At 50.0% G+C, this 24,966-nt stretch overlaps 2 protein-coding genes across 3 annotated transcripts in view; both read right to left on the minus strand.

Annotated features, from left to right (window-relative positions):
• Positions 1-116: 116 nt before the first annotated feature.
• On the minus strand, positions 117-15,716 carry GOLT1A (golgi transport 1A). 2 transcript variants are annotated; one of them, XM_038585980.1, is made up of 6 exons: positions 15,445-15,716; positions 15,189-15,304; positions 4,317-4,408; positions 3,117-3,229; positions 1,113-1,176; positions 117-474 (listed from the first exon to the last, which is right to left on the minus strand). In XM_038585980.1, the coding sequence occupies exons 2-6, from the start codon at positions 15,211-15,213 to the stop codon at positions 436-438; spliced, it is 333 nt and encodes a 110-aa protein (XP_038441908.1). In that variant the 5' UTR covers positions 15,214-15,304; positions 15,445-15,716; the 3' UTR covers positions 117-435. The 2 variants fall into 2 exon arrangements, with proteins under 2 accessions (XP_038441908.1, XP_038441909.1); XM_038585981.1 differs by having other exon boundaries at positions 3,117-3,295; positions 15,445-15,626.
• Positions 15,717-20,988: 5,272 nt separating this feature from the next.
• PLEKHA6 (pleckstrin homology domain containing A6) overlaps positions 20,989-24,966 on the minus strand; it is a 140,486-nt gene continuing 136,508 nt past the window's right edge. The window contains 1 exon segment of the mRNA XM_038585982.1: positions 20,989-24,872. The gene's annotated coding sequence lies outside the window, so the exon portion shown is untranslated.

The raw sequence follows: 24,966 nt of genomic DNA on the forward strand, positions 1-24,966 counted from the left end.
TAACCACCAGGATAAAAATGCTAGCCTACAAGAGCAGGCCTGCCCCTCACTCCGTGGGATGCTGTGTCGGCCTGCCCCGAGCCAGGGACCAGACTCAAGAGGCTAGAGACAGTGACTTCGAGTCTCAGACACACAGCTTGGCGATTTAATCTTTGCTTTCCTCCCAGAAATACAGGGCAGGATATGATACCAGCCCCAGTCTGGTCTTGGTGTCCACACCTGCCCCCCACCTCATCTCTGCTGTCAAACATGCCCACAGCCTTTTGAGGTGACTTGGGGATCTGAGGTCAGTCATTTAACTCTGTCCTTCCGTCTGGACTTGGAGAGGTCTGAGTATGATGGGGGAGATGAGTCAATGCAGGGTGGGGGCGGCCCCCATTTCCTTTCCAGCCCCCTCGACCAATGATCCAAGTTCAAGGAGCTCATCCCTGCTGTTCAGACCATTGAGCTGGTGCCCTGAAGCCTCCGGAACAGCTGTGGGAGCCAAGAATCATTACTTTAGACAAAGAGTGAGGAGCACACTCCATATCCATCTAGGTTATTGTGGAGCGGGCCCTCAGAGCTGGGGGCGGTACCAAGTGCAGACAGAGAGAGGAGGCCAGGGGTGAGCCAGCTGGCTGCAGGGCCCTTCTCGAAGGGCTCTATTCTGTCAGAAAATATGCTTTAGGGAAAGGGAGGGAGGGGTGAGGCCTGGGGACCACTGCCCCACGCCTGCCCCAAGGACAGCAAAGCACCTGCTTCTGCTGTCACTGGCTGTCAGACATCCTCTCTGTGCGTGGGGCACAGACTCAGCCAGCTCCCCCGAAATCTCTAGCACTTTCTGGCTGGGTCACCTAGGCTCTCTGACTGTTTCTTTGGCTCTAATAAGGAGCTATGAATAGCCACTTTCCTCTACACCCACGCCCAGACACAACGCTCCCACATCCCCTCTCCTCATCTGCTCTTGTCAAGTGGAGGAGAGGGTGTGGGGGAGGGGAAGAGGAGCCCAAGATGGTCAGCCTGGGGAAAGGAGCTTGGGGGAGATGGGGAAGGGTCCGCAGCACAGGGGCAGCCGTCTTAGCGGGGCCCCCCACCCCAAGGCCACCACCAAGCCACATGCAAAATCCACTTACCACACTCAGGAAGGGGATGTCAGAGGCATTGCCCAGGAAGCCAAAGACGACAGGGAAAAAGCCCCTAAGAGCAGAGGGTGGGGAGAGGGGTCAGTGATGGCCTCGGGGGAGAGGGGAGGGCATTTGGGCTGAGGTGCACCCAAAGGCTCCAGCTTTGGTTCCCAAGAAGGCGGGCCCCCGGGGCACACCAGGAGCAGGCTTGGTTCTGCACCCCTGGTTTTGGGGAGGCAATCCTGCAAAGTGGTCAAGAATAAAGGGACTGGGGCCAGGCTCCTTGGGTTTAAATCTTGGCTCTACCATGTACTGGTGTCATATAAACTTGGGCAAATTCCTTAACTTCTCTGTATCTCAGCTTCCAGCTGTAAATGACGCTAATAATAATAGTGTCTACATCATAGGGCCTTATGTAAAGAAATCTGGGGGAGCTGTTGCTTGTGCTACTCTGACGGAGTTTGCATCCCTGGACTGGGTGTGCACCACCTGCTGCAGGTCTCAGGGGCTGCAGGCACAGGGGGCCACTGGAGGCTGTGCTCCCCACACGCCGCGGCATCCCCGTGCACGCAGCCACCCTGTGCTCTTGGCACCCCCACGCTTATCAGACACACCCTGGCAAGGCCTGCCAGGCACATAAGTGGGATCCTTCAAAGGGCTTGGAGCCACTGAGGTCGGCATGCGGAGCGAGCCCCGTGTGTGGAGAGGCGACAGGCGACAGGGTTAGAAATTTGGATTCTGGCTGAGAATCCTTTCCTTGGGCTTCGTTTCCTGAGGTTCGCCGGCATCTCTGACCTCCCTTACAACTCCGATTTTGGCGATTTTTGACAACGGTGCTGTTGTCAGGGTTGTCTAGGTTTGCTGTTGGTTTGAACAACTGAATCTGCAGTGGCCGCACTCATGCATCTAATCTCTTGATATATGGTCACTATTGTCAGAATTTGTCTTCTCAACTAGGTTTCAAGTTCCTCAGGAAGTTTCTCCCTATTTAGCGCCACATTCCTACACCTAGCTCTGCATTTGGCATATGCACTAGGTACTTTTTATGTTTTTGACTATCTGAATAAATGACTGAATGATGACAGTTTTAAGTATTAAATAAGTGGATGGCAGAGCTTGTGTGAGAAGATTTAGTTTCTTGAAGCCACATTGTATGATGTCTAGGAGGTCTGGGGCATTCAGGCTAATCAAGGTCTTTTCAAGGCTGCACTGAACAAATGGAGGGTCCTGACCCCAGCTCCTTCCCATGATTCCACAAGCCATGCTTCTTCTAGCTCCCCCTCATCCCTGTCCCCAGAGACACTGGGAGTCTTGCCTCCCTCGCCCCTCCTTCCCCAGCATCCTTTCTTTTCCTTAAACACCTTCTAGTCTCCTCTGAAAGCCTGCCTGTCCCCAGGGCCTGTCTTGGGTCCTGCTTCCTCTAAGATCCCTCCTGGCCCTGGCAGTGGCCATACATCTTCACTGACTTCTGATTAGCTTTTCAGCAGGCCAGGCTGCCACCGGCCAGGCCGAGGCATGTGGGGCCAGCAGCCAGGCATGCCTGCATCCATCCCAGATCCTCTGCTTACTATTTGTGAGACCTTGGGCAGGGGACAGCCCCTCTGAGCTGGTGTCCTTATCTATAGAGAGCAGTCAAGCAGGAGGTTGTAGAGATGGCCTTGGGGCATGAGAGGCCAGGGGAGTGCTAGTTCACTGTCCTTCCTCTCTGCTGGTCAACTTGAAGGCAGGCCCTGTGTCCCCTCTTTGGGGACAGGTAACCCCACAGGTGCTTAATGTTTGCTGATGGATGGGCCGATTCCCCTGATTTGTCCTTTATCCCGCTCTTGAAAGGGTCTTTCTAAGGGTCTGCCTGATGTCCCACTTGCCTTTTCAATCCTTCCATGGCTCCCATCTGCAGGATAAAGTCCCAGCTTCTGCACACCCTGCGGGTTGTGCTGCCCAAACCTAGTGGGGTGATCTCAGCTACTCAGGGGCCCTGATGGGCTCATCCAGGAAAAGGAGACCTGCACTCACTTGAAGAGGCTTAGAAATCCATAGGTTTCCAGTAACATGCCCAGGAGGGGCCAGCGGAGAAGCACGATGACCACACCCCCCAAGAAGAAACTGGTCCCTTTGAGCTTGTGCCTCTGGAAGAAGAAGGAAAAGGTCTTCCTCAGGCCGATGATGAGCAAGAGGCCGGTCAGGAACAGTAGCTGCGGGGAGGGAGGGAGAGAAGCATGAGAGCAAAGCCAGCACCTGCCGTGGGGTTGGGGGGCCAGGCCTGGCGCCCCACATCAGACGTGGGGCAGGACTTTCTAACTCTTCAAGGAGAGACACACTAGAAAGGGTGACCCCACGGTGTGGCAACGTCCCAGAGCCTTGAGTAATTTCTGCTTGTTAGGAGCAGAGCTTCCCAGAGATAGGGGTGGACAAGGAGAACTCTGCTCTCCAGCTGCTCACCCAATTCAACCTAACTTCTTGGATCCCAAGCACTTTTTCATAACATGATTTCACTTCTCATCACGCCTCACAAAGAAGGCGGGATGGATAGATTCTCTCCATTTTACAGAGGTGAACCCTGGGGTGTATACAGGTTAGGCAGCCGTACCCAGAGTCACACGGAACCATCGGGGCTCCACTGTCTGGCCAGGCTCTGTCTTCAGCTTGGGTCCTAAGGGTCTCTCAGGAGTGCCTAGGTGGAACACTCTGGTTTCCTTCCAGCATGTTCCATGCCTTCTCTCCCTTTCTCTATACCTTTTCTCTTGCTGTTCCATCTGCCTGGAAAGGCTTCATCCCCCTTCACACCCATTTATTTTCTAAATTCCTTTTCATCCTTCTCCAACTGGGCATGCTTTCTTTCCTTCAGGCACCTTGTTTTATATGAGATGTGTTTATCTTACTGTGACTTTATAGCTGCCCCTGCCTTCTTTCCTGGTCATGTCTGTTCATGTTATGTCCCTGGCCCTAGATAAGGGTATTCCATTGGCAGGGATGGCAGCCGATTCATCTTGATACCTGTGGGGCCTCACCCAGAGCTTCCCACGAGAATCCACATCCTCAGATTCTCTGTGCCCAGCACACCTCACTGTCCATCCCCAGACACCCTCACCTGCCTGGACTTGATGTTGTTGACCCCTGGATGGGCACAATCCGAATGAACTTGGGACTGGCCTCCCAGGCAGTAGAGACCTCAGGTAGGTTGGTGAGGGGAGGTATGCAGGCTGGGGGACTCACGTTTCCGAAGGCCAGGAGCACCGAATCAAAGTACAGGAGTATTCCAAAGAGGATGAAGAAGATGCCGAAGCCAGTGGTACCCACACCAATCTCTGCAATGGGCAAGAAGGTTGGGGTGGGGTGGACTTTGAGGAGCAGGTTGGGATGCTGGAAACTTCCCCCACTGCCACTGGACAGCTGCCCCCCGGGGGGTGGGGGATGAGGTGGTCCCATTTCCACCCAGGATTCTCAGCTTCCATGCTGGGGGAGGGTAATGGGATGGGAAGGGAAAGGAAGGGCAGACACAGATTTAGGTTTCGCACCGGCACACTGCTGGTCAGTTCTGTGGCATCCTGTCCTCACCATGGCTCTGTGAGGTTGCTAGTGCTTCCCTTACTGCTTTTTATTTGCAGCTGCCTCTTGTTTGCAAATGCTACATTGTCCAGATAATGGCCAGGGTTGGGTCTCTGTGGTCCTCTCTGGTCCAACTCATGCCCAGGCAGGTGGGCGCCACTCACAGCTCAGGACTATCAGCCCCGAAAAGGCTTAGAACTGCCCAGCTGTCCTGCTCAATTTCTTTCTCTTTTCTTTTCTTTTCTTTTCTTTTCTTTTTCTTTTTTCGGTATTTTCTGTGATTTTTTTTTTATTGGATTTGCGGGGCGTTTGATGTGGTGGACTGGGTGTGTTTTTAGTGAGGGTCTTGTTTAGTTCATCCGGCTTCCTTCCTTCCTTCCTTCCTTCTTTCTTTCTTTCTTTCTTTCTTTCTTTCTTTCTTTCTTTCTTTCTTTCTTCTTTCTTTCTTTCTCTTTCTTTTTTTCTCTCTCTCTCTTTCTTTCTTTTTATTAATTCATGAGAGACACACACACACAGAGAAAGAGAGGCAGAGGGAGAAGGAGGCTCCATGAAAGGAGCCCGATGTGGGACTGGATCCTGGGACCGTGGGATCATGCCCTGGGCTGAAGGCAGATCCTCAACCACTGAGCCACCCAGGGATCCCCTTCTCAGTTTCTGAACAGGTTTGCCCTCCTAGACAACTCTTCACACTGTGTGCTTCCTTCTCTAAATGCCCCGGTTCCCAGCTTTCAGCTGATGACATTTCACACTTGGTTGGAAAAATGGAATGTGCTCACCTGGGAGTGTGTACCCCAGCGTCACATTCTGTACCTCCCCTCCCGCCGTGGCCCACTCCCCGCCCCCCATCCTTATGCCCCTGGGGTTCCTCTGATGTCAGTCCCGTGACTGGGCAGTTCTGCACCAGGTTGGACCCACAGCGACAGCGCCCCATCCCACTTTGTAGCGTGTGGTTTTGCTTTATGTCTCAGGGCAAGTTCTGAAGCTGCAGGAGTTTGCTGAGAGCTAGCAAGCACAGCTTACAAGGGCAGGATATTAGGGATCCCTTTTTTGTTCAAGGGCTACATCTTTGACATATTTTTTAAAATTTTTATTTACTTATGATAGTAACAGAGAGAGAGAGAGAGAGAGAGAGACAGAGAGAGAGGCAGAGACTCAGGAGGAGGGAGAAGCAGGCTCCATGCAGGGAGCCCAACGTGGGACTCGATCCCAGGACTCCAGGATCGCGCCCTGGGCCAAAGGCAGGCGCCAAACTGCTGCGCCACCCAGGGATCCCCATCTATGACATATTGACACATATTTCAGATTGCTTCCCCCAGGGAGAGTAGTAACAATAACAGGATATGAAGTTGCTTTTTTTCTGAAACCCTCTCCATCACACAAAATGGTCAATTCTTATTTATCTTTGCTACTCTGATAGTCAACAAATGACCATTCATTGGGCCGCTTCATTTCTAAATTGAATTACACTCCCACTTTAAATGGTGATAAAATATACATCAAATTTAGCATCTTAAGCATGTTTAAGTGTACACCCAGTAGTGTGAAGTACATTCACATTGTTGGGCAACCGTCACCACCGTCCATCTCCAGGACTCATCATGCAAAACTGAAACTCTGTCTCCATAAACACTGACTCCCCATTCTCTCCTGCCAGCCCCTGGCAGCCACCACTCTGCTTTCTCTTTCTATGATCTGACTTCTCTAGGTAGCTCATCTGGGAATGAGACAGTGTTTTCATGTGACTGGTTAACATTACTTAGCACAACGGCCTCAAGGGTCATTCACGCTATAGCATGGATCATAATTTCCTCCTTTTTAAGGCTGAGTAATAATTCATTGTATGTTTATAAGGCATTTTATTTTCCTGCTCATCTGCGGGTGGAACTTGGATGGCTTCTACCTTTTGGCTGCTGTAAATAATGCTGCTGTGAACATGGGGAAACGAAGATCTTTTCAAGATTCGGCCTTCACTTCTTTTGGGTATATACCCAGAAGTGGGATTGCTGGATGATACAGTAGTTCTATTTTTAAGTTTCTGAGGGGCCTCCATGCTGTTTTCCAGAGCAGCCACACCAGTTTACGTTCCCACTAACAGGGCACAAGGATTCCAATTTCTCCACATCCTCACCAACATTGTTTTTTGTTTTGTTTTTGATAGCATCCATCTTAATGGGCATGAGGTGGCATCTCATTGTGGTTTTGATTTGCATTCCTTGATGAGCGATGACGAGCTTTTTTTCATGTGCCTGTTGGCCATCTGTATATCTTTAGAGGACTCTCAATTCAAGTCCTTTGCCCATTTTAACAAGTCATTTGGGGCTTTTTTTTTGTTGTGTTGTTGAATTAGTTCTTTATATACTTTTCACTGTTGGTCATGTCCTTTGATGCAGCAAAATTTTGACTTTTGTTATACTCCAATTTAACTACTTTTCCCCCAGTTGCCTATATTTTTGGTTTCCAATCTAAGAAATCATGGTCAATTCCAGTGTCATGAAGCTTTTCTCCTAAGTTTTCTTTAAGAGCTTTATAGTTTTAGCTTTTACTTGGAATTAAGATAAACTTTGAGTTAATTTTTGCAGATGGTATAAAGTACAGGTTCAACCTCATTCTTTTGCACGTGGATGTCCAGTTTGCCCAACATCATTTGTTGAAAAGACTGCCATTTCCCCACTGAATGGTCTTGGTACCCTTGTTTAAGATCATTTGGCCATTTTTACCCGAGTCTATTTCTGGGCTCTCTACTCTGTCACCTTGGTCTATGTGTCTATCTCTATGATAGTCCCACACTGTTCTGATTACTGTAGTTTTGTAATAAGTTTTGAAATCAGGAAGTGTGAGACCTCCAACTTTGTTCTCTTTCCAGATTGTTTTCACTATTTGAGATCTCTTGTGGTTCCATATGCATTTTGCGATGGATTTTTCTATTTCCACAAAAAATGCCTTTGGGATTTTGATAGAAATCACACTGAAGCCGTGGATTGCTTTGGGTGGTACTGACATTTTAACAATATTAAATCTTACAATCCATAAACAAGGGATGCCTTTCTATTTATTTGTGTCTTTTAAATTTTTCTTCAGCAACATTTAGTGGTTTTCAGTAAGTCTTTTGCCTCCCTGGTTAAATTTGTTCCTAAGTATTTTATTCTTTTTGATGATTTTTAAAAATATTTCTATTTATTTGAGAGAGAGAGAGAGAGAGAGTGAGAGACAGACTGAGCAGTGAGTCAGATTGAGAGGGAGAAGTAGACTCCCCACTGAGCAGGGAGCCCACGCAAGGTTCAATCCCAGGACCTGGGATCATGACCTGAGCTGAAGGCAGATGCTTAATCAACTGAGCCACTGAGGTGCCCCTCTTTTTGATGGTATTTTTATTTTTATTTTTTGTTTTTTGATGGTATTTTTAAAAAAGATTTTATTTATTCACAAAAGACAGAGAGAGAGACAGAGACATAGGCAGAGGGAGAAGCGGGCTCCCTGTAGGGAGCCTGATGCGGGACTCAATCCCAGCACCCTGGGATCACTCCCTGAGCCAAAGGTAGATGCTCAACCACGGAGCCACCCAGGTGCCCCATCTTTTGGATGGCATTATAAATGGAATTCTGTTGCCTTCTTTGAAAGAATTACTGATGATATTGTATCACTTCAAGTTTACATTGTACAGTTTTGCAACTTACTTTATCTACTTCATATAGCTAGAATGCTTTATTTTCTTTTTATTATAAATGATATGGTATGATAAGTTAAGAGTGTCTTCTTAGAATACAACATGTATAACTTTATTTTTTTTTTAAGATTTTATTTATTCATGAGAGACACAAAAGGAGAGAGAGGCAGAGACACAGGCAGAGGGAGAAGCAGGCTCCATACAGGGAGCTCGATGTGGGACTCGATCCCGAGACTCCAGGATCAGCCCTGGGCCAAAGGCAGGCACTAAACTGCTGAGCCACCCAGGGATCCCCATGTATAACTTTATTAAAAATGACTTAATTTTTAGAAGCATCCAGCTGGCTCAGTCAGTGGAGCATGCGACACTTGATCTTGGAGTCGTGAGCTTGAGCCCCACGTTGGGTGTAGAGATTACTAAAACATAAACTTTAAAAAATGGCTTACATTTTAAAAATTAAAGTTGGCTTAATTTTTTTTAAAGGGAACATATAGGTAATTTTTATTTTTTGATTTATTTTATTAAAAAAAATTTAAAGAATATTTTATTTATTTATTTGACAGGGAAAGAGAGAGAGAGCACAACCAGGGGGAGCTGCAGAAGGAGAGGGAGAAGCAGGCTCCCCACTGAGCAGGGAACCCAAGAGGGGCTCGATCCCAAGACTTGGGGATTGCAATCTGAGCCAAAGGCAGACACTTAACCAATGAGCCACCAGCCACCCCATATAAGTAATTTTTAAAGAAAAAACTTTTACTGGACTCATTAACTAACATCTTAGAATTGGTCCTCACAATACCTACGGAATTAGTATTGTTGCCATGCTTTTATAGACAGTTGTAAAAGGTTGTTAAAAGTCTGGTTGTTCAGAGGCAGAATGTAAAAATATAACAAAAACAAAATCTTTGAGACTAGACTTAACTGGCAAAGTTCTGTTTATAATGGAAGGAAAATGAAACAACACTATTCCCTTCATTTTTTATAATCTGTTACTGTACAGATTTTAAGAGTATTAGGATCAGTTTCAGTACAGAAATGAGGCCAAAGGATTTCTTTAAAAGAATCATTAAAAACATAGAGATGAGATTAAGGGCTCCTGGCTGGTTCAGTCAGTAGAGCATGTGACTCTTGACTTCGGGATCAGAGTTTGAACCCCACGTTGGGTGTAGAGGTTAGTTAAAAATAAAATCTTAAAAAAAAATAGGGATGAGACTTATCATTCAAATTACAGACCAAAACCTCATTTAACACATAGTACAGAAAAATGTGCCAGTCTCACTGGGTCTCCCTTTTGGCAGAACTGGATTTTGTTAGGACCCAAGGCAACATCCTCTCTCTCATCACATCATCCAGCTGCCCAGACTCCATCTTCTATGGCTGATTCCTCTTTTTTTCTGACAAACCTCTGTGATCTATAAAGATTTGTTTCCTACGTTTACTTCCCAGTAACACCTGCTTGAATTACAGGCCCTAGAACCCAGGACACTGAGCAGAGTATAGCCTTTTTGGTCATTACAAAGGTTGCATTATCTTTCCATATTGCATGATTTTTTTTTTTTAAATCCTCAAACACACTAAGTTGAGGATCTCAGAGCCCAACTACTTTATCACGATAATTTTACATAGGCTAGGATATAGTGGAGGAAGACTGCAACCCTGCTTCTTTAATCTGAATAGCAAAATTTTAAGTTTTTATGCCTGTTTTAAAAATACTTGTTGGGACACCTGGGTGGCTCAGTGGTTGGGCATCTGCCTTTGGGATCGAGTCCTGCATTGGGCTCTCTGCATGGAGCCTGCTTCTCCCTCTGCCTGTGTCTCTGCCTCTGCCTCTCTCTGTGTATCTCTCATGAATAAATAAAATCTTAAAAAAAATAAATAGAAGTACCTGTTACTAGCTTGCACCTGCCATAAAAATACACCATCGATTCTCATTCTGATGATATGACCTTCCCTTCTATCTCCTTTTGTAAATGTTTTAGTGTGGAAACACAATGTGAATATCTTATTGGATTTTCTTTCTTTCTTTCTTTCTTTTTAAAAGATTTTATTTATTTATTCATAGACACACAGAGAGAGGCAGAGACACAAGCAGAGGGAGAAGCAGGCTCCATGCAGGGAGCCCGATGTGGGACTTGATTCCAGGACCCCGGGATCACACCCTGAGCTGAAGGCAGAGGCTCAGCCACTGAGCCGCCCAGGCGCCCCTTCATTTTGTTGTGTTAAAATATCCATATGCTCATCCTGTAAACATTTAAGAATAGCCTCTTGCTCATTTTGTAGAGACAGTGCAAGTTTCTCAGGTTCCCACTATGCTTTCTCTCCCGTATTCTACTATCTCCGGCAATAATGATATACTGGTCTGCATAGTTATTACTTTTCTACACTGTCCCACATTCTTTCCTAAGGGCTGGTTCAATTCCGGAATTTTCCTGTGATGGGAGCAGCCTACTGCTTTCCAGCGTTCAGTGGGAAAATTATACCGTGGACAGGAAACCTCACAGAAGAGTCACAACATGTGTTTCTCGTACCCCAGCCTCAGACTTTGCTCTGCCTCTCAATGGCAGGAGCTCTGTAGCTTCAGTTGTTACCTACTGGGGTTGCTCCTGAAGTTCTCCTTGGGGCAGCAACAGTGGCAGAGAGGGCGGGAGAGTCCATGTCCCCACGAGTGTCACAAGTGCCTGCAGCCACCTTGCCCCGGAGCCAGCCAGATGGGCAGCGCTCCCCCTGCTAGAGGTGAGCTGGAGCTGATGTGTCCTCCGTCGCTCCACCCGGTGGCATCTGCTGGGCCCCCCACCAGAGTCACTCTCCAGCCCCTATCCCCACCCTGCCAGGATGCCCTCCTCACCCTGCCTGGTAGACAGTCGCCTTCAGTGTGAACACCCTTGTCACCCGGTGGGGGCTCTGACTCCTGCTCTGGGCACCACCCTCCCCCTGCCACCTTCATGGCTTTAGGACCAAATCTGGAATGAGAAGAGGAAGGACAGGAATGGGAAGAGAAAGAGCCTTCCTTCACTTTCAAAATTAACAACAGTGAAGGGGCACCTGGGGGCTCTGTGGTTGAGCGCCTCCCTTAAGGCCCAGGTCAAGATCCCAGGGTCCCGGGATCGAGTCCCACACCGGGCTCCCCACAGGGAGCCTGCTTCTCCCTCTGCCTGTGTCTCTGCCTCTCTCTCTGTGTCTCTCATGAATAAATAAATAAAATCTTAAAAAAAAATTAACAACAGTGATTAACAGTGGTAACTGCTAATGCAAATGAGCACCCTGTGCCAGGCACAGTCTAAGCACGTTGCATATATTTACTTGCATTTCGTCTTCATAATGGCCTACGAAGTTCGTTAGGTCGGAAACCCTCCTGCACTGTTAGGCCCATTTCACCGAGAGGTTAAGTCACTTGCCCAGGGCTACACAGCCAGTAGCTGGCAGAACCAGGGTTTGAACCCAGTTCTCTGGCTCCAGAAAATGTGCTTTTCAGGACGCCTGGGTGGTTCAGTCGGTTAAGCGCTGACTTCCACTCAGGTCACGGTCTCAGGGTCCTGAGATCTGGCCCCACATCAGGCTCCCTGCTCAGTGAGGAGTCAGTTTGTTCCTCTGCGCCTCCCCCTGCTTGTTCTCTCTCTCTTTTCCTCAAATAAATAAAATTTAAAAAAAAAAAATGCCTTAACCAACCCACTTGCACCCCCAGGCCCATCCACAGGAATGGCCCTGGCTTTGGCCACCAACCATGTCTGAGGTCCCACATCCAATGGAAGGATGTCGGCTCTCACCTGTCACCTGGCCGCTCCCTTCTTAAAATATCCTCCCTTGGCTCCCAGGACACCGTATCCTTGACTTTCATCCTGCTGCCCAGACCACGCTTTCCGCGGCTTCTTCTTCTTTCTCTTCGTCCTGGGGTTCAATCGCTCAGGGGTTCAGCCCAAGCTCGCTTCTCGTCTCATTCTGTTTCACACGAATTCCCGCGTCTTGAGCTGTCACTCATGCGCTGACAACGTCGATATTTCCCTTTCTAGCCCATGCCTATCTTTGAGCTGCCAAACTCATACCCAGCTGCTAACTTGGCCTTTCTGCTTGGTTTTCTCTCTCCGAGGCATCTTGAACTTAACAGGTCCAAACCCAGCTGTTGGGCTTTTGTCCTTAGCCCTGCGCCCTTCTTGGTTTTCCCCAGATGAATAAAAATGTCACTGGCCGCCCTCCCCCAGCCAGCTGCTTGAGGCAGAAGCCCCAGGACCATCCTTGAGTCTGGCCCCCTGCTCCTGCCATCCCTCTTCTGTTCAGCCCACAGCTAAGTTTTATTGCCTCTTCTTCCCTAAGGTAGCTTGAAAGTGGTGCATTTCTCTGCACTCTTACTGCTCAATTCCAAGCCCATCAGCTCTTTCCTGGACTCCTACCACACTCCCCAGGGAGTCCTTCCTGTCCCTTCCCCACACTGCAATCAAGGGTCTTGGAAAGCATACAATCCAATTGTGCTGGGACACCGCTTAGGATCCTTCCTGGCTGCCCACCGGGCTTCGACTCGGTGTCCTTCCAGCCACACCTTGGCTCACAGGCCCTGCATGATGGGGCCGAGACTTGCTTGTTCATCTTCCTCTCTTGCCATCATCCCCCTTGCTTACCATACCCTCACCACATCTCCCTTCCCCTTCCTTCCTCCTTTCCTTCCCCCCTCCCCCTTTCATCTCCCTCCCTCCCTGTCTCCTTTCCATTCCTTTATCACTGTTTCTATGATGAGCCTTCCTGCCGCAGGGCCTTTGTATATGCGGTTTCCTCTGTTATCTGCCTGAGGCACACTCATCCTTTAGGTCTTAAAGTTCCTTGGGGGAAACTGAGTCTCCTCACCATTAGCTGACCTAAATCTGGTTTCCTCAGCTCTCCCTCTCACAGGATTTAGCGCACTTTGGCTTAAGAAAATGTCGGCTTGCCACCGGACTCAAGGTCACAGCTCCCTTCTCTCTATACTTTTATTCCGTAAGTCAATAGTTCCCAACTGGAGGGATGGGCAGGGCGATTCTATTCCCCAGAGGACATTTGGCAATGTCTGCAGATATTTTTCATTGTCACAACTGGGAGTGGCATCTAGGACACACCCTGCAACAAAGAATCATTCTGCTAAAAAATGTCAGTAGTAGAGAAGCTGAGAAACCATGCCCTAGGTGACCTCATGGACTCTTGTGGTCTTAAATACCATCTATATGTTGGCAATTCCCAAATTTGTCTAACTCAGGGCTCAACCTTGAGCTCCAGACTCATACCTGACTGCCTCCTTGACATGTCACCTGGATGTCTGCCAGCACATCAAACTCAGTATGCCTAAAACCTAACTTGACCCTTCTAATTGCTCAGGCTAAAAATACTAGCAGATTCTCTGCTTCTTTCTCTCCCACTCACGTCCATCAGCAAATCCTTCCAGCAATTTTCTCAAAGGTGATCCAGCCTTGACCACTGCCACCACTTCATTGCCACTATCCTGGTGTTCTCCATCATGTCTCCTCCCCTCAGAACTGTCCTCCCTGCAGCTGACCCCACACCTCTGCAGCCTATTTTCAACCTGGCACCCAGAGTGATCTTTTAAAAATATGCATAAACCATATCACTCACTCACTCACTCAGTTCTCTGCACAAAACCTTCCAGTTGTTTCCCACATTGTGGAGATAAAACCAAAGTTCTTACACAGCCTCATCTTTCAGTGACCTCCTGGACCTAAATTCCTACCACTCTTGCCTTTACTCATTTTGCTGCAGCCATACCACACAATAAGTATACCAACGCCTCAGGGCCTTTGCACTGGCTGTTCCCTCTCCTGGAACATCCCCCCACCCCACCCCTCCACCCCCAACAGCTGCATAGCTTTGTTTCCTTGCTTCATGTCAGTCTCTGGATAAAAGGTACCTTCTCAGCGAAGCCTTTCCTAACCACTCTATACACCCCAGTAACCCTCCTGCCTCACTCTCCCTAGCTTCCATACCCTATTTCATGTTTGTCTGAAGGACACATCACCATCTAACGTACTATACACTAATTTCTTTATCTGTTGATTACGTGTTCCCCCACTCTGGCATGTGAGCAGGAACATATCTGTTCCCTTTCAGTGCACTGTTGTGTGCTCTACACCCAACACAGTGCTTGGCGCGTAGTGGAGACAAATTTGTTCAGTGAATGGATATTATCACCAGTTCACCGATGAGACCCTGGGCCTCAGATGCTTTAAATCACAGTTCTCCAGGCCCCTGCCAGATCTGTGGACTACCTCCCTGCCATCTCCCCTCAGAGGAAGGGGAAGGATAAGGATATTTAGCGGTGAGGGTATGGTAACTTGGGGACAGGAGTGGAGTTTAGTTTCTGGTAAGAAGGAGTGACTGGCGGGCTCAGTCGGCAGAGCATGCAGCTCTTGATCTTGGGTGATGAGTTCAAGCCCCACGTTTGGGGCAGAGTTTACTTAAAAGACTAAGAAGGAGAGGGAGGGGGAGGGGGAGGAGGAGGAGAAGGAGAAGAAGACACCGCCGAGGACGACGACAGCCCAAGGCCACAGTAGATCCTGAGAGTTTGTGGGGAAAATGTCTCAATGGGCAGAGCCTCCTGAGTCCACCTTTGCAGCATCCCAGATCTAAGAAGCATGATGGGGAAGGGACCAGCTTGGGGGGGCGGTGAACCTGCTGTCCCCCCCCCCCCCCCAGGCTCTGGCTACCCAGGGGTCCTGAGCACCCCCACCCACCGGAAGGTGGAAGAGCCACACCCAGTCCTGGCCCTGCTGCCCGGAGGATGCCAGCACAGCAGCTCCGAGCCTCAGGCTCCAGAGGTCGCCTTGCAGGTGTCTCCGCCCCGGCCCCCAGCCAGGAGCCTCCCATCCAGCCTGCGCCCTCCGCGCCCCGGGCCCTCCACTCACTCTGCCACTCGCTGATGGAGATCATGCCGCAGGCTGCCTGGGGGCCTTCCCGTCGAAGTGCCACGGGGCGAGGAGCGGAGGGGGCCAGGCCTGTGCCTGCTCCAGGGAAGCTGACCCTTGGTAAATTGTGAAATGAGCCTCTGGTAAATCATTAACTCCCTCCGGCTCCAAACCCCACCTCTCCCCCTCCTGGGCTCTCTTCGGCCCGCTGGTGGCCCAGGGCACCGAGGGCACCGAGGGCAGCGGCTGCGCCTACCTGGAGGAGGCGAGGCCCACCTGCCCCCAGCGCCCCGCTCCTTGCCGACGCCGGGTCCAGCTGCCGCCGAGCTCCCCGCAGGACCCGGACGGTACAGGGGAGGGGGCCTCGGCTCCCGGGCTCCTATTCCGGTCCGACGGCGGCTGTGGGAAGCCTTGGAATCCGTGTTTCTCTTCGGAAAACTCCGCAGTTCATCCTGCAGGTGCAGCCCGCGGGCTTCGCGCTGGTACCCAGGATGGACGCCAGGGGGCGGCGGCCACTAGGCGGACCCGCTGCGGGCAGGCCCGGTCGGGGGGCTGGGGAGCTGGACCCCAAGGGCTGCGACCTCCTTCCTTTCCCCCTGCGGAGTTCAGCTTCGGATAGTGAGGTTGAGCGAGGCAGGATGCAAGATGAATTTGGGCTTGGGGCAGGGCTGGATGCTTCCAGAAGTCTGGTTCTAGACCATCCCCCAGCTGTGTAGACAAGGGCGCATCCTTTCCTTCCTCTGTAGACCTGCAAAAAGAGGGGTGGATAGTTTCTAACCTCGTCTCCACCTCTGCAGAGCGGCGGTTCTCAAACTCCGTGAGCCAGCATCCCCTCTGTAATGTCCCCTCCATCCTGAAATGAACTTTGTAGAGATGAGCAGTCTCTGCACGTCACTTAAAAAACAAAACACTAATTATAAGAAGGAAAAAGAGAATTTATGATAAAGCACGATGTCTTTCAATAAGACTTACCCAGAAGACATAAATGAAACAGGCAGATTTCTTGCACCTACTTATGAAGAATAAATATGCTTAAAATTTAAGAGGAATAGAGAACCACAGTCCTTACGTGCAAAACAAAAGCCTTTCCCTGCGCCAGCCCGAGAGAATGAGAGAGCAGTGGGAAAGGAACCCAAGAATAGAAGCTGTTGGGTAAGTAGTAACAGACCAGATTACTTGCATATGAAAAGAGAAAGAGGGAAACGGCCTCAATCAAAAGAGGCAAAACACAGCGAGGCGAGGTGGAGACAAGGAGGAGGCGCCCTGAATGCAGATGGAGCAGGTCCTCTGTGTGTGTTGTTGAAATAGCTCTCCGTGCTCCCCCCGGGCGGGCGTCATCGGACACATGCATCACTGTCTTGAAATGCTGTCGTGTTGATGCGCCGTGGAGGTGGGGTATTCCCAGCAGGCAATGGGGACTGGAGGTGGGTTGGACAGGAAAACGTGATGCGAGCCCCTCAGGGCTAGTGGCTGCAGGGGGGGGGGGGGGGCCTGGTCCAGTGGTGGAGAAAGCCAGCGAGTCCCCCAAACCTTTACACCTTCAGTCGTTAAGACATAGCTGTTTGTCCTTGGGCTGCAAAAACCGGAAAAATGTAAAGAATGGCAATCCTATGAAATAAATTTCTCTAATGAAACCTCGTGCATTTCAAGTATCTTTGTTTTAATGATTGGTTCTCTCAGACCCCCCCCCCCCCCCCCGCCTTAACTATTTACAGGAGCCTGTGCTTGCTCAGGGAGACCAGACCGTCTTGGAATCCTCCTCATGAACCATAGTTGAGGGTGACACTACCTCGTGCACACAATCCATGCAGCAGTTTATGCAACAACTTTGAGACGATTCCACTTCAGCTTCTTCTCCGTTATGACCGACCATCTGGTAATTTACAGAGTTATTCATGAAACTGATTTAAAAGCCAACAATTTAGGGGCGCCTTGGCACCTCACTTCGTTGAGTGTGGGACTGTTGATTTGGCTCAAGGCATGATCTCAGGGTCCTGAGATTAAGTTCCATGTGGGGCTTTGCACTAAAGCAGGGAGTCTGCTTGAGATTCTCTCCTTCTCCCCCATTCACTCTCTCTCCAGTGAATATTTTTTAAAATAAGGTTTTACATATTTATTCATGAGAGACACACACACACACACACAGAGACATGGGCAGAGGGAGAAGCAGGCTCCCTGCAGGGAGCTCAACATGGGATTTATGGGGGACGTGGGACTCGATCCCAGGACCCCAGGACCACAACCTGAGCCAAAGGTAGACGCTCAACCATTGAGCCACCCAGGTGCCTCTTCTTAGTACTATTATGAATTGCAACATGACTAACGTCCTGAAAGGGGGTTTAGTCCATTTATACATTTTAAAGTCATACAAGATAGAGGATGGTTATTATTTTGGAAATCTACCCTGTGCATTGCAGCCACTAAATCTTGTCTCTTGTCGAGAGAGAGGTTACCTCTTGTCTGAGGTAACCTCAGCTCCCCAGATTTCCACACTTTGCCCTAAGGGATGCTGCCACCCCCATTGAAGGCACTGGTCGGTTAGGAGTTTGGACTCTGAAGTCAGAGTGCTCCGGACTTCGCTGTAGCTTGGTGAGACCTGACACATTTTATTTACCTTTCTGCACCTCAGCGTCTTGGATGATGATAGTACCTGTCACACGGAGCTAGAGCAAGGACTGGGAAGTAGCTGGCACGTAGTAAACACGGCACAAGTCTTTGTTACTACTCTAGTATAGTTATAATCACTATTGTTATTAATATTACTAGATTAGTATGCGATAGTTTACTTCTAAATGCTGTTATATGAAAGACTTCTCTCAAATGTGGTGCTAACCTGCTCCCAGGTGTATAAAATAGCCCACCATGGAGCTCACCTGTGGGCTTGGAAGGATCGAACGCTGATCCTCCAAGTGGGCCATCTCGGCCTGGTTCTCTGATGGCCGTGCTGGGTGCTGGAGTGGGGTCCAGGGGGCTTGTCCACAGCCCACACTCCTGGGAGCATCTGCTTTGTGGGGACCACCCCAGGGAGGAGGAGGTAAACCCTGGAAGTCTGGCACTAGGGATAGTAAAGGTGGGCAGGGACAGCTCACAGGGCTAGGTGGTGGGGGCCCAGCAGACTCTTCATTGAAGGTGGTGGAGGCAGTGAAGAGGGGGACATTGGGAGACATTTCTCCCTTGTCCCTCATCATGACCCCAACGGGCCTCCACAATGTCACCGCAGCCTCATCACGTTTGTAAATGAATTTGAGTTTTCTTTTTTTTTTTTTTTAAATTTAATCTATTTATTCATGAGAGACACACAGAGGCAGAGACACAGGCAGAGGGAGAAGCAGGCTCCCTATGGGGAGCCCGATGTGGGACTTGATCCCAGGACCCTGGGATCACACCCTGAGCCAAAGGCAGATGCTCAACCACTGAGCTATCCAGGTGGCTCTGAATTTGAGTTTCAAAGTGTTTTTCTTTTTTAAAAAAATATTTTATTTATTTATAGGAGGGAGAGCACAAGCAAGGGGAATGGCAGAGGGAGAAACAGACTCCCTGCTGAGCAGGGAGCCCCACGAGGGCTTGATCCCAGGATCCCGGGATCATGACTTGAGCCGAGGGCAGACACTTAACTGACTGAGCCACCCAGGTGGCCCAAGGTGTTTTTCATTGATTTTCTCTATTGACTTTCTAGTGAGTTCCATAGGTGGTGGTTAATATCCCCATTTTCTGGACAGGGAAACTAAGGCTCAAAACTTTAGGGACTTGCCCCATCTTCAGGCAGCTGGAAGGAGCAGGGCCAGGCAGCAGCAGAGGCTCGGGGCTCGGGGGACGTGGTGCAGGCCCAGGTCTCCGCAGCAGCAGGATCTGAAGCCTGGTTGCCTGCCCCAGCCCGTGGGGTGTGCATCTCTCCAAGAACAACACATGACTGCGCTGTTACACAGCCCCACTTCTTCTTCTTCTTCTTTTTTTTTTTTTTTTAGATTTTATTTATTTATTCATGAAAGACACACACACACACACACACAGAGAGGCAGAGATACAGAGAGAGAAGCAGGCTCCTCACAGGGAGCCGGATGCGGGACTTGATCCCGGGACTCCAGGATCAGGCCCCGGGCTGAAGGCAGGCTCTAAACGGCTGAGCCACCCAGGGATCCCCACAGCCCCACTTCTTAAGGGCCTTCTGCAAGGCGCTTTTTCATTTACATTTCCTGACTAACACCCCCTTTTACCACCGCAGCCCGGTGCTCAGAGGGCTGATGGGGGGCCTGCTGCTGCGGCAGGCAGAGACCCAAGAGCAACATTCTCGAAGAGGAGCCAGCCCTTGTTTGTGGGGAGAGTGACACCCAGCGGTGCCCTGTGCTCTCACGTCCCCCCTCCTCTCCAAGCCATGGGCTCTGGCCCAGAGGGCGCTGCAGGTAGAGACACAGGTTGTCCAGGGCACCTCCTCCAGCTCTAGAGGCCACTGTTGTGAGTCTGTGTCAGGGCCCAATTCTGTCTGATTCACAAATTACATCAGAGCTTATAGCTCTCCTGGGGGTGTTAAAAAACCCAAAATATACTCACATGATTTGTTTATTTTAATTTTTATTTATTTATGATAGTCACACAGAGAGAGAGAGAGAGGCAGAGACATAGGCAGAGGGAGAAGCAGGCTCCATGCACTGGGAGCCCGACGTGGGATTCGAACCTGGGACTCCAGGATCACGCCCCGGGCCAAAGGCAGCCGCTAAACCACTGCACCACCCAGGGATCCCTCAATGATTTGTTAAACACACTCACACACACTGCTAGCTCTTTAGGAATGAGAACAGATGTCCAGAATTTGAACTCGGCCCTCAGAACCAGGGCAAGGTAAAATCAGGAATTATGAGGCTTGCCTTCCCATCCCATGTCTCAATTTTCTTCTCTTCTTTGAAGCATTAATGCTCCCAGCTCTCCTCCCCAGACATCCTACAGGGGCCTGGCTGAGGACTTCCACTATCCTCGGCTCGCTTTCTCGCTCTACTGTCCCCTGAATAGAATTCACAGGGCTTCTTCACTCTTACTCACGGAAAGATTTCAAATAAGCAGCTCTGGTAAAGTCCTTCACACCGAGGATCAATAACTGAAAACAGGGGCACCTGGGCGGCTCAGTGGTTGAGTGTTTGCCTTTAGCTCAGGACATGATCTCCAGGTTCTGGGATCAAGTCCCGCATCAGGCTCCTTGCTCAGTGGGGAGCCTGCTTCTCTCTCTGCCTATGTCTCTGCCTCTCTCTGTGTTTCTCATGAATAAATAAAATCTTAATAAAAATACTCTGGTCTTAAAAACAACAACAAACCCCCCCCCCAGTAACCACTTTAAAAAAAAAAACACTAATAAAAAAACTAGTAGCACCTGCCAAAGGACATAAACCAAAGGCATTGAGGCTGGATGAGAATAATTTGGGTGGCTTTTCTGATACTGCTCACCAAAACACCTTCTTGTACCCCAAAGCAGAAATATAGGGCATTGTGTAGTAATCGAGAAAGCCTAAGAATTAATTTTCTTCTACAGTTCTACCCTCAGTCTCAGAGACAAATCAATGAGAAGTTTCCAGGATCTGAACACTGTTCTGGGAACTCTCATTACACAGGACCTTGGGACAAGGCTTGATTTGGGCTTACTGGGACAGAAAAGAGGACTGTGGTGGGGAACATACCATGGGCCCAGCTTTGCTTTTAGTCAGGTAAGGCCCAACCCCAGACCCTCTACCTTTTTCTGCCAAGCTCGTAAGTTACCATGAGCCACCAAGGCCAGCCACAGGCAGTCACGGACAGAGTGCGAGACACAGGCCACTTGTACAAACCATTCATTTTATTTCTTGTATTGAGTTTATACAAACTTGCAAGATACAAATGCAGAGCTCACTGGGATTCTTCAGTACCTAGATCTAAAAAGAATGCTGGGGAGCAGGGAAGCAGACGCTCACCTAGCAGTCAGGATGCCCTTTCCTGGGGAGGGGGCTTGTTGGCGAGAAAGATGCTAAGGGGTGGCTACAGATGTTTGGTCCCCCAACAGAGATGCCCTCTGTTTAGCTAACTTTAATGTTTCTTCTAAGGTCACTTTTATACTAAATCAAGACACTGAGATCATACATTTCCTTGTATGGTTTATTGTCTAATACTAGCAGATCAAATTGGCCCCAGTATGTGCATAAATAGATATATGTATATATATTTATATGTATATTCCATATTTTCCTTAGTTTTAAGAGCTGCCAGGTAAGGGGGTGCCTAAAGGGGAAAGGGATTGATTCCGTCTTGCTATAGTCAGCCCTGCCCCAAGAACATGCCTCTCACCAAGGCAGGAGAGCAAGTGTGCACAGCTTGCGACCTCAGAAAAATCTTTAAAGTGACAGTAGCATTATTTGATTACAGCCTCTTGGTTATTGATCAGGGAGGTAATGTGCTAATTGGGAAGGCAAGGCCTTAGAATAGCAACCAGGGCTGTCCCCCGGTGGGTTACTTAGCCCTGGGCCTCCATCTGGGCCCCATTCTTTCATAAGGAGATGCTGCAGGCTGGGAACAGGGAGCCAGTAAATGTCAAAGTTGGGAAGTCAGGCTTCAAATGCTGGCTAGGAGCTCTGTGACAGTCCCAAACCCTTGGATTCCATTCTGCCCAAATCCTTGCAAGGCAAGAGCCCCTTACCTACTTTGTCAGCTGATAAGCAGTTTGGAAGGCTGAGCCGGCGGAGGTCAGCACCCCAGTGGCAGCCTGCAGAGGAAAGTCCTGGGGGCTTCCTGGGCAAGGCTGAGATGTTACCTTGCCCATGGGACCCACTTCAGCCCAGAAGCCGACTTTGCGGTCTGGATGCCAGACTGAGGTACCGTTTCCCTTAACTGGAGCCCCCAGAGGAAAGGTCACAAAGGGAGACAGACCGATGTCATTGATGTGACCCGGACCAGAAAGGGATCAAGGAGTGTGAGAAGTCCAAGGAACTTGAACGTGTCTGTGCTGAAGGACCTGTGGTCCTGAAATATTTCCTTTGGCCTTTGTCCTGTATCTCCTACTCCACTGGGGAGTAGAGTTCTTGGTGCCATTTGGCATAGGCTGCCATTGACTGCCCTCTCCAGTAGGCTGATGACAGGAGGTGGTCCAGGAGAACACTGGAGGTGTGTGTGTGAGTGTGTGTGCCCGCACGGGTGTACTCCTGTGCACACAGCTGTAAACATTTCCTCTGAGAGGATTCACATCCTGTAACCCGAGAGGCTCATCAAGAGTTGACAGTGTAATCAGATCCTTGGACCAGGACTTCCAAGAGAACGTCCTGCCCTGGTAAAATGCTCTCGGGCGAGCTCTGGGGACCAGCCCTTTGCAGACTGAGGGATGGGAGAAGGAAGCTGCCAGGGGAGAGGGAGGGATGTAGGGCTGGACCGAGAGGCAGCCACCCAGTCTCTTCATATCGTTTGCTGATTCCATTCAGACATTGCACATTTCGAAAATAGATTTGCTTTTATAACAAAAGCGTAAAATAGATCTGTCTTAAAATAAGTCTGTCCTCTCCCCTTCTTTGGATCAAAAGGCATGGGGTGTGGCCATAACATGCTAGGAATGGTGTGGAAAATAAAGGAGGGAAGTGGCCTGGGCAGGAGTTCTGGGAAAGGATCAGACGTCCAAACAAATATATATATTATGTATATATCTATAATATGTATAATCTTCATAAAACATATATTAAGGCATGTAAAGCAACATAAAGAGCCAGCTTTATGAAATAAGAGGTGAGAGAGAAGTGTAGAGGTGCAGACATTAACCCTTGGTATTTTGCACGTATTTCTAAAAATATCACTTAAAAAAAAAAAAAAAAGGAGACAGACAACGAAAGGGGAAGGCATGGAGGCCCTGAAACAGCTGCTTCTTGTGGAGGGAGGAGGGTGTTGGAAAGAGGGAGAGGGCCAATCCCACCTGCCAGTCTGTGGGGGGAGGAAAAAACAGGTTTGGGGTGCTTCATGTGCATTAAAGATGGGAAATGTAGCCAAAGGTCATGTTCAAAAAATCTGCTAAAAAGTGAAGTGAAATTCCCCAGCCTGCAATTCCTCAGAAGCACGAGAATACCCGAAGTACCTAGAACAGTGCCTGGTACATAAAAGGGGCTCGATAAATATTTGTTGAATGAATTGCCATCTTTACTTGCATATGAACCAGTAACCGTCCCAGCTGTGAAGGCGTGGAGGAGAACTGGTGGCAGATAAAGCAGTTGTTCTTGGGACCACTGGAGGTTGAAGTCTCCCGGCAGCAACTCTGGCAAAGAGCTGGCCTTGGGGCCCAGGTTTTTCCAGTCTCACTCTCCCCTCCCTCCTCTCTGGCTACAGTCCTCCCAAGGTGAGCGGCGAGAAGGAAAAACCATCTTTGCTTCTGTGTCTCCTCCACCGGCCTCCCTGGGTAGGCAGATGGTGAGAAAGCCAGGCCAGAAGGGAGTCCTTCCTACAGCCTCACCTGGTCCTCCTAGGGGTTGCTCACGATGCAGGACGGGGCCCTGCAAGGCCCTAGCCTTGCAGACTGAGGTTGCATTTCCTTTCAAGGGCACCCTCTCAGCTGGCCCACAGCACATTCCAGGGGCAAGGCGGACAAGAAAATGTCCTAAACAGGGTTAGGAAAGGCCCCAAGGCTGACTACACCCTACATGACACAGGTCCTTCTCTCTGCCCCCAAGCCTAGGAGGGGAAGGCAGACACACCAGGCCCAGACCCAGGAAGGGCCATCTCCGACCCACTCAGCCACACCAGCCTCCCCACAACTGTCCCCACGGCTGCTGCTGCAGGCCACCATGTGCTCACTGGTGGGCCCTCTCAGAGCCAGTGTGGGCAGGCCGGTGGACCCGGGAGAGCAGGTGGGGGAGCAGAGCTGGCATCCGGCACGTACTTGGCACTTAAGCTAACGCTCCATCCTGGGGAAACCAATCCCACAGCCCCTTTCCACCTCTGTCTCATCCTCTCACTTGCAAACGAGCCCCACTGCTTCCCTGTCCTCCCACTTGCCTCCATCTCTTTCTCTCTTCTCCCCCTTCTCAACCTGTCCTCAGACGCTGCACAGACCTGCGTGCCGCTCTCCACCTACAGCCAGCACTGTCCCCTCTGGGAGCCGAGGAGCCTCTCCTCGTCACTGGTCTCCTTGTCTTTGGCTCAAGCAGGGTGGTCGGTCTCCACCAGACCCCAAAGGAGCACCCACGAGCAGAGATGTGTCAAAGCCCCCGGTACAGCTGGGGTGGCAGGATGGGAATGACGGGGGAAGGACCTGCTGGCACGTGCTGTCCTCGATGTCAGGGGTGTCCGTCTTCTCTTCACTCCAGACCTAACCCAAGACAGCCCAGGGCATCTTTCCCACCGGGGCATCCTCTTCCTCAGGAAATGTTCTAGTAGGGCCATCGCACCACCAGCTGGGGCCAGGCCTAGCCCCTGGGAGGCGCCCGCTGGGAGGGTGCTCTCTGCCCACCATCTCAAGCCCTGGCCTGGTGCTGCCATCTGAGTAGCAAGGGCTTCAGGGCCAGGCGTGGTGGGCATGTGGACACTGAGGTAAGTCTCGGCAGCAACCCTGGCCCCAGCCTGGCTCCCTGCAGCATTCCCACAGGAGCGCAGGGGCGGGGGGGCCAGGCTGGGGAGTCAGGACCTCAGTAGGCAGAGGGGACCTTCAGAACGTGGCTCTGTGGAGCTTCATGGCGTTGGCCTCGGCCAGGGCTTGCACTAAAGAAAAGAGAAACGGGTGAGAAAGGTGCTTCCTGGAGGAGCAACAGCTCCAGTCAAGCTTCCCCAGGAGACGGAAGTCTCTTCTTGCGGA

This window comes from Canis lupus, chromosome 38, assembly GCF_011100685.1.
Source record: "Canis lupus familiaris isolate Mischka breed German Shepherd chromosome 38, alternate assembly UU_Cfam_GSD_1.0, whole genome shotgun sequence".
Lineage (NCBI taxonomy): Eukaryota > Metazoa > Chordata > Mammalia > Carnivora > Canidae > Canis > Canis lupus.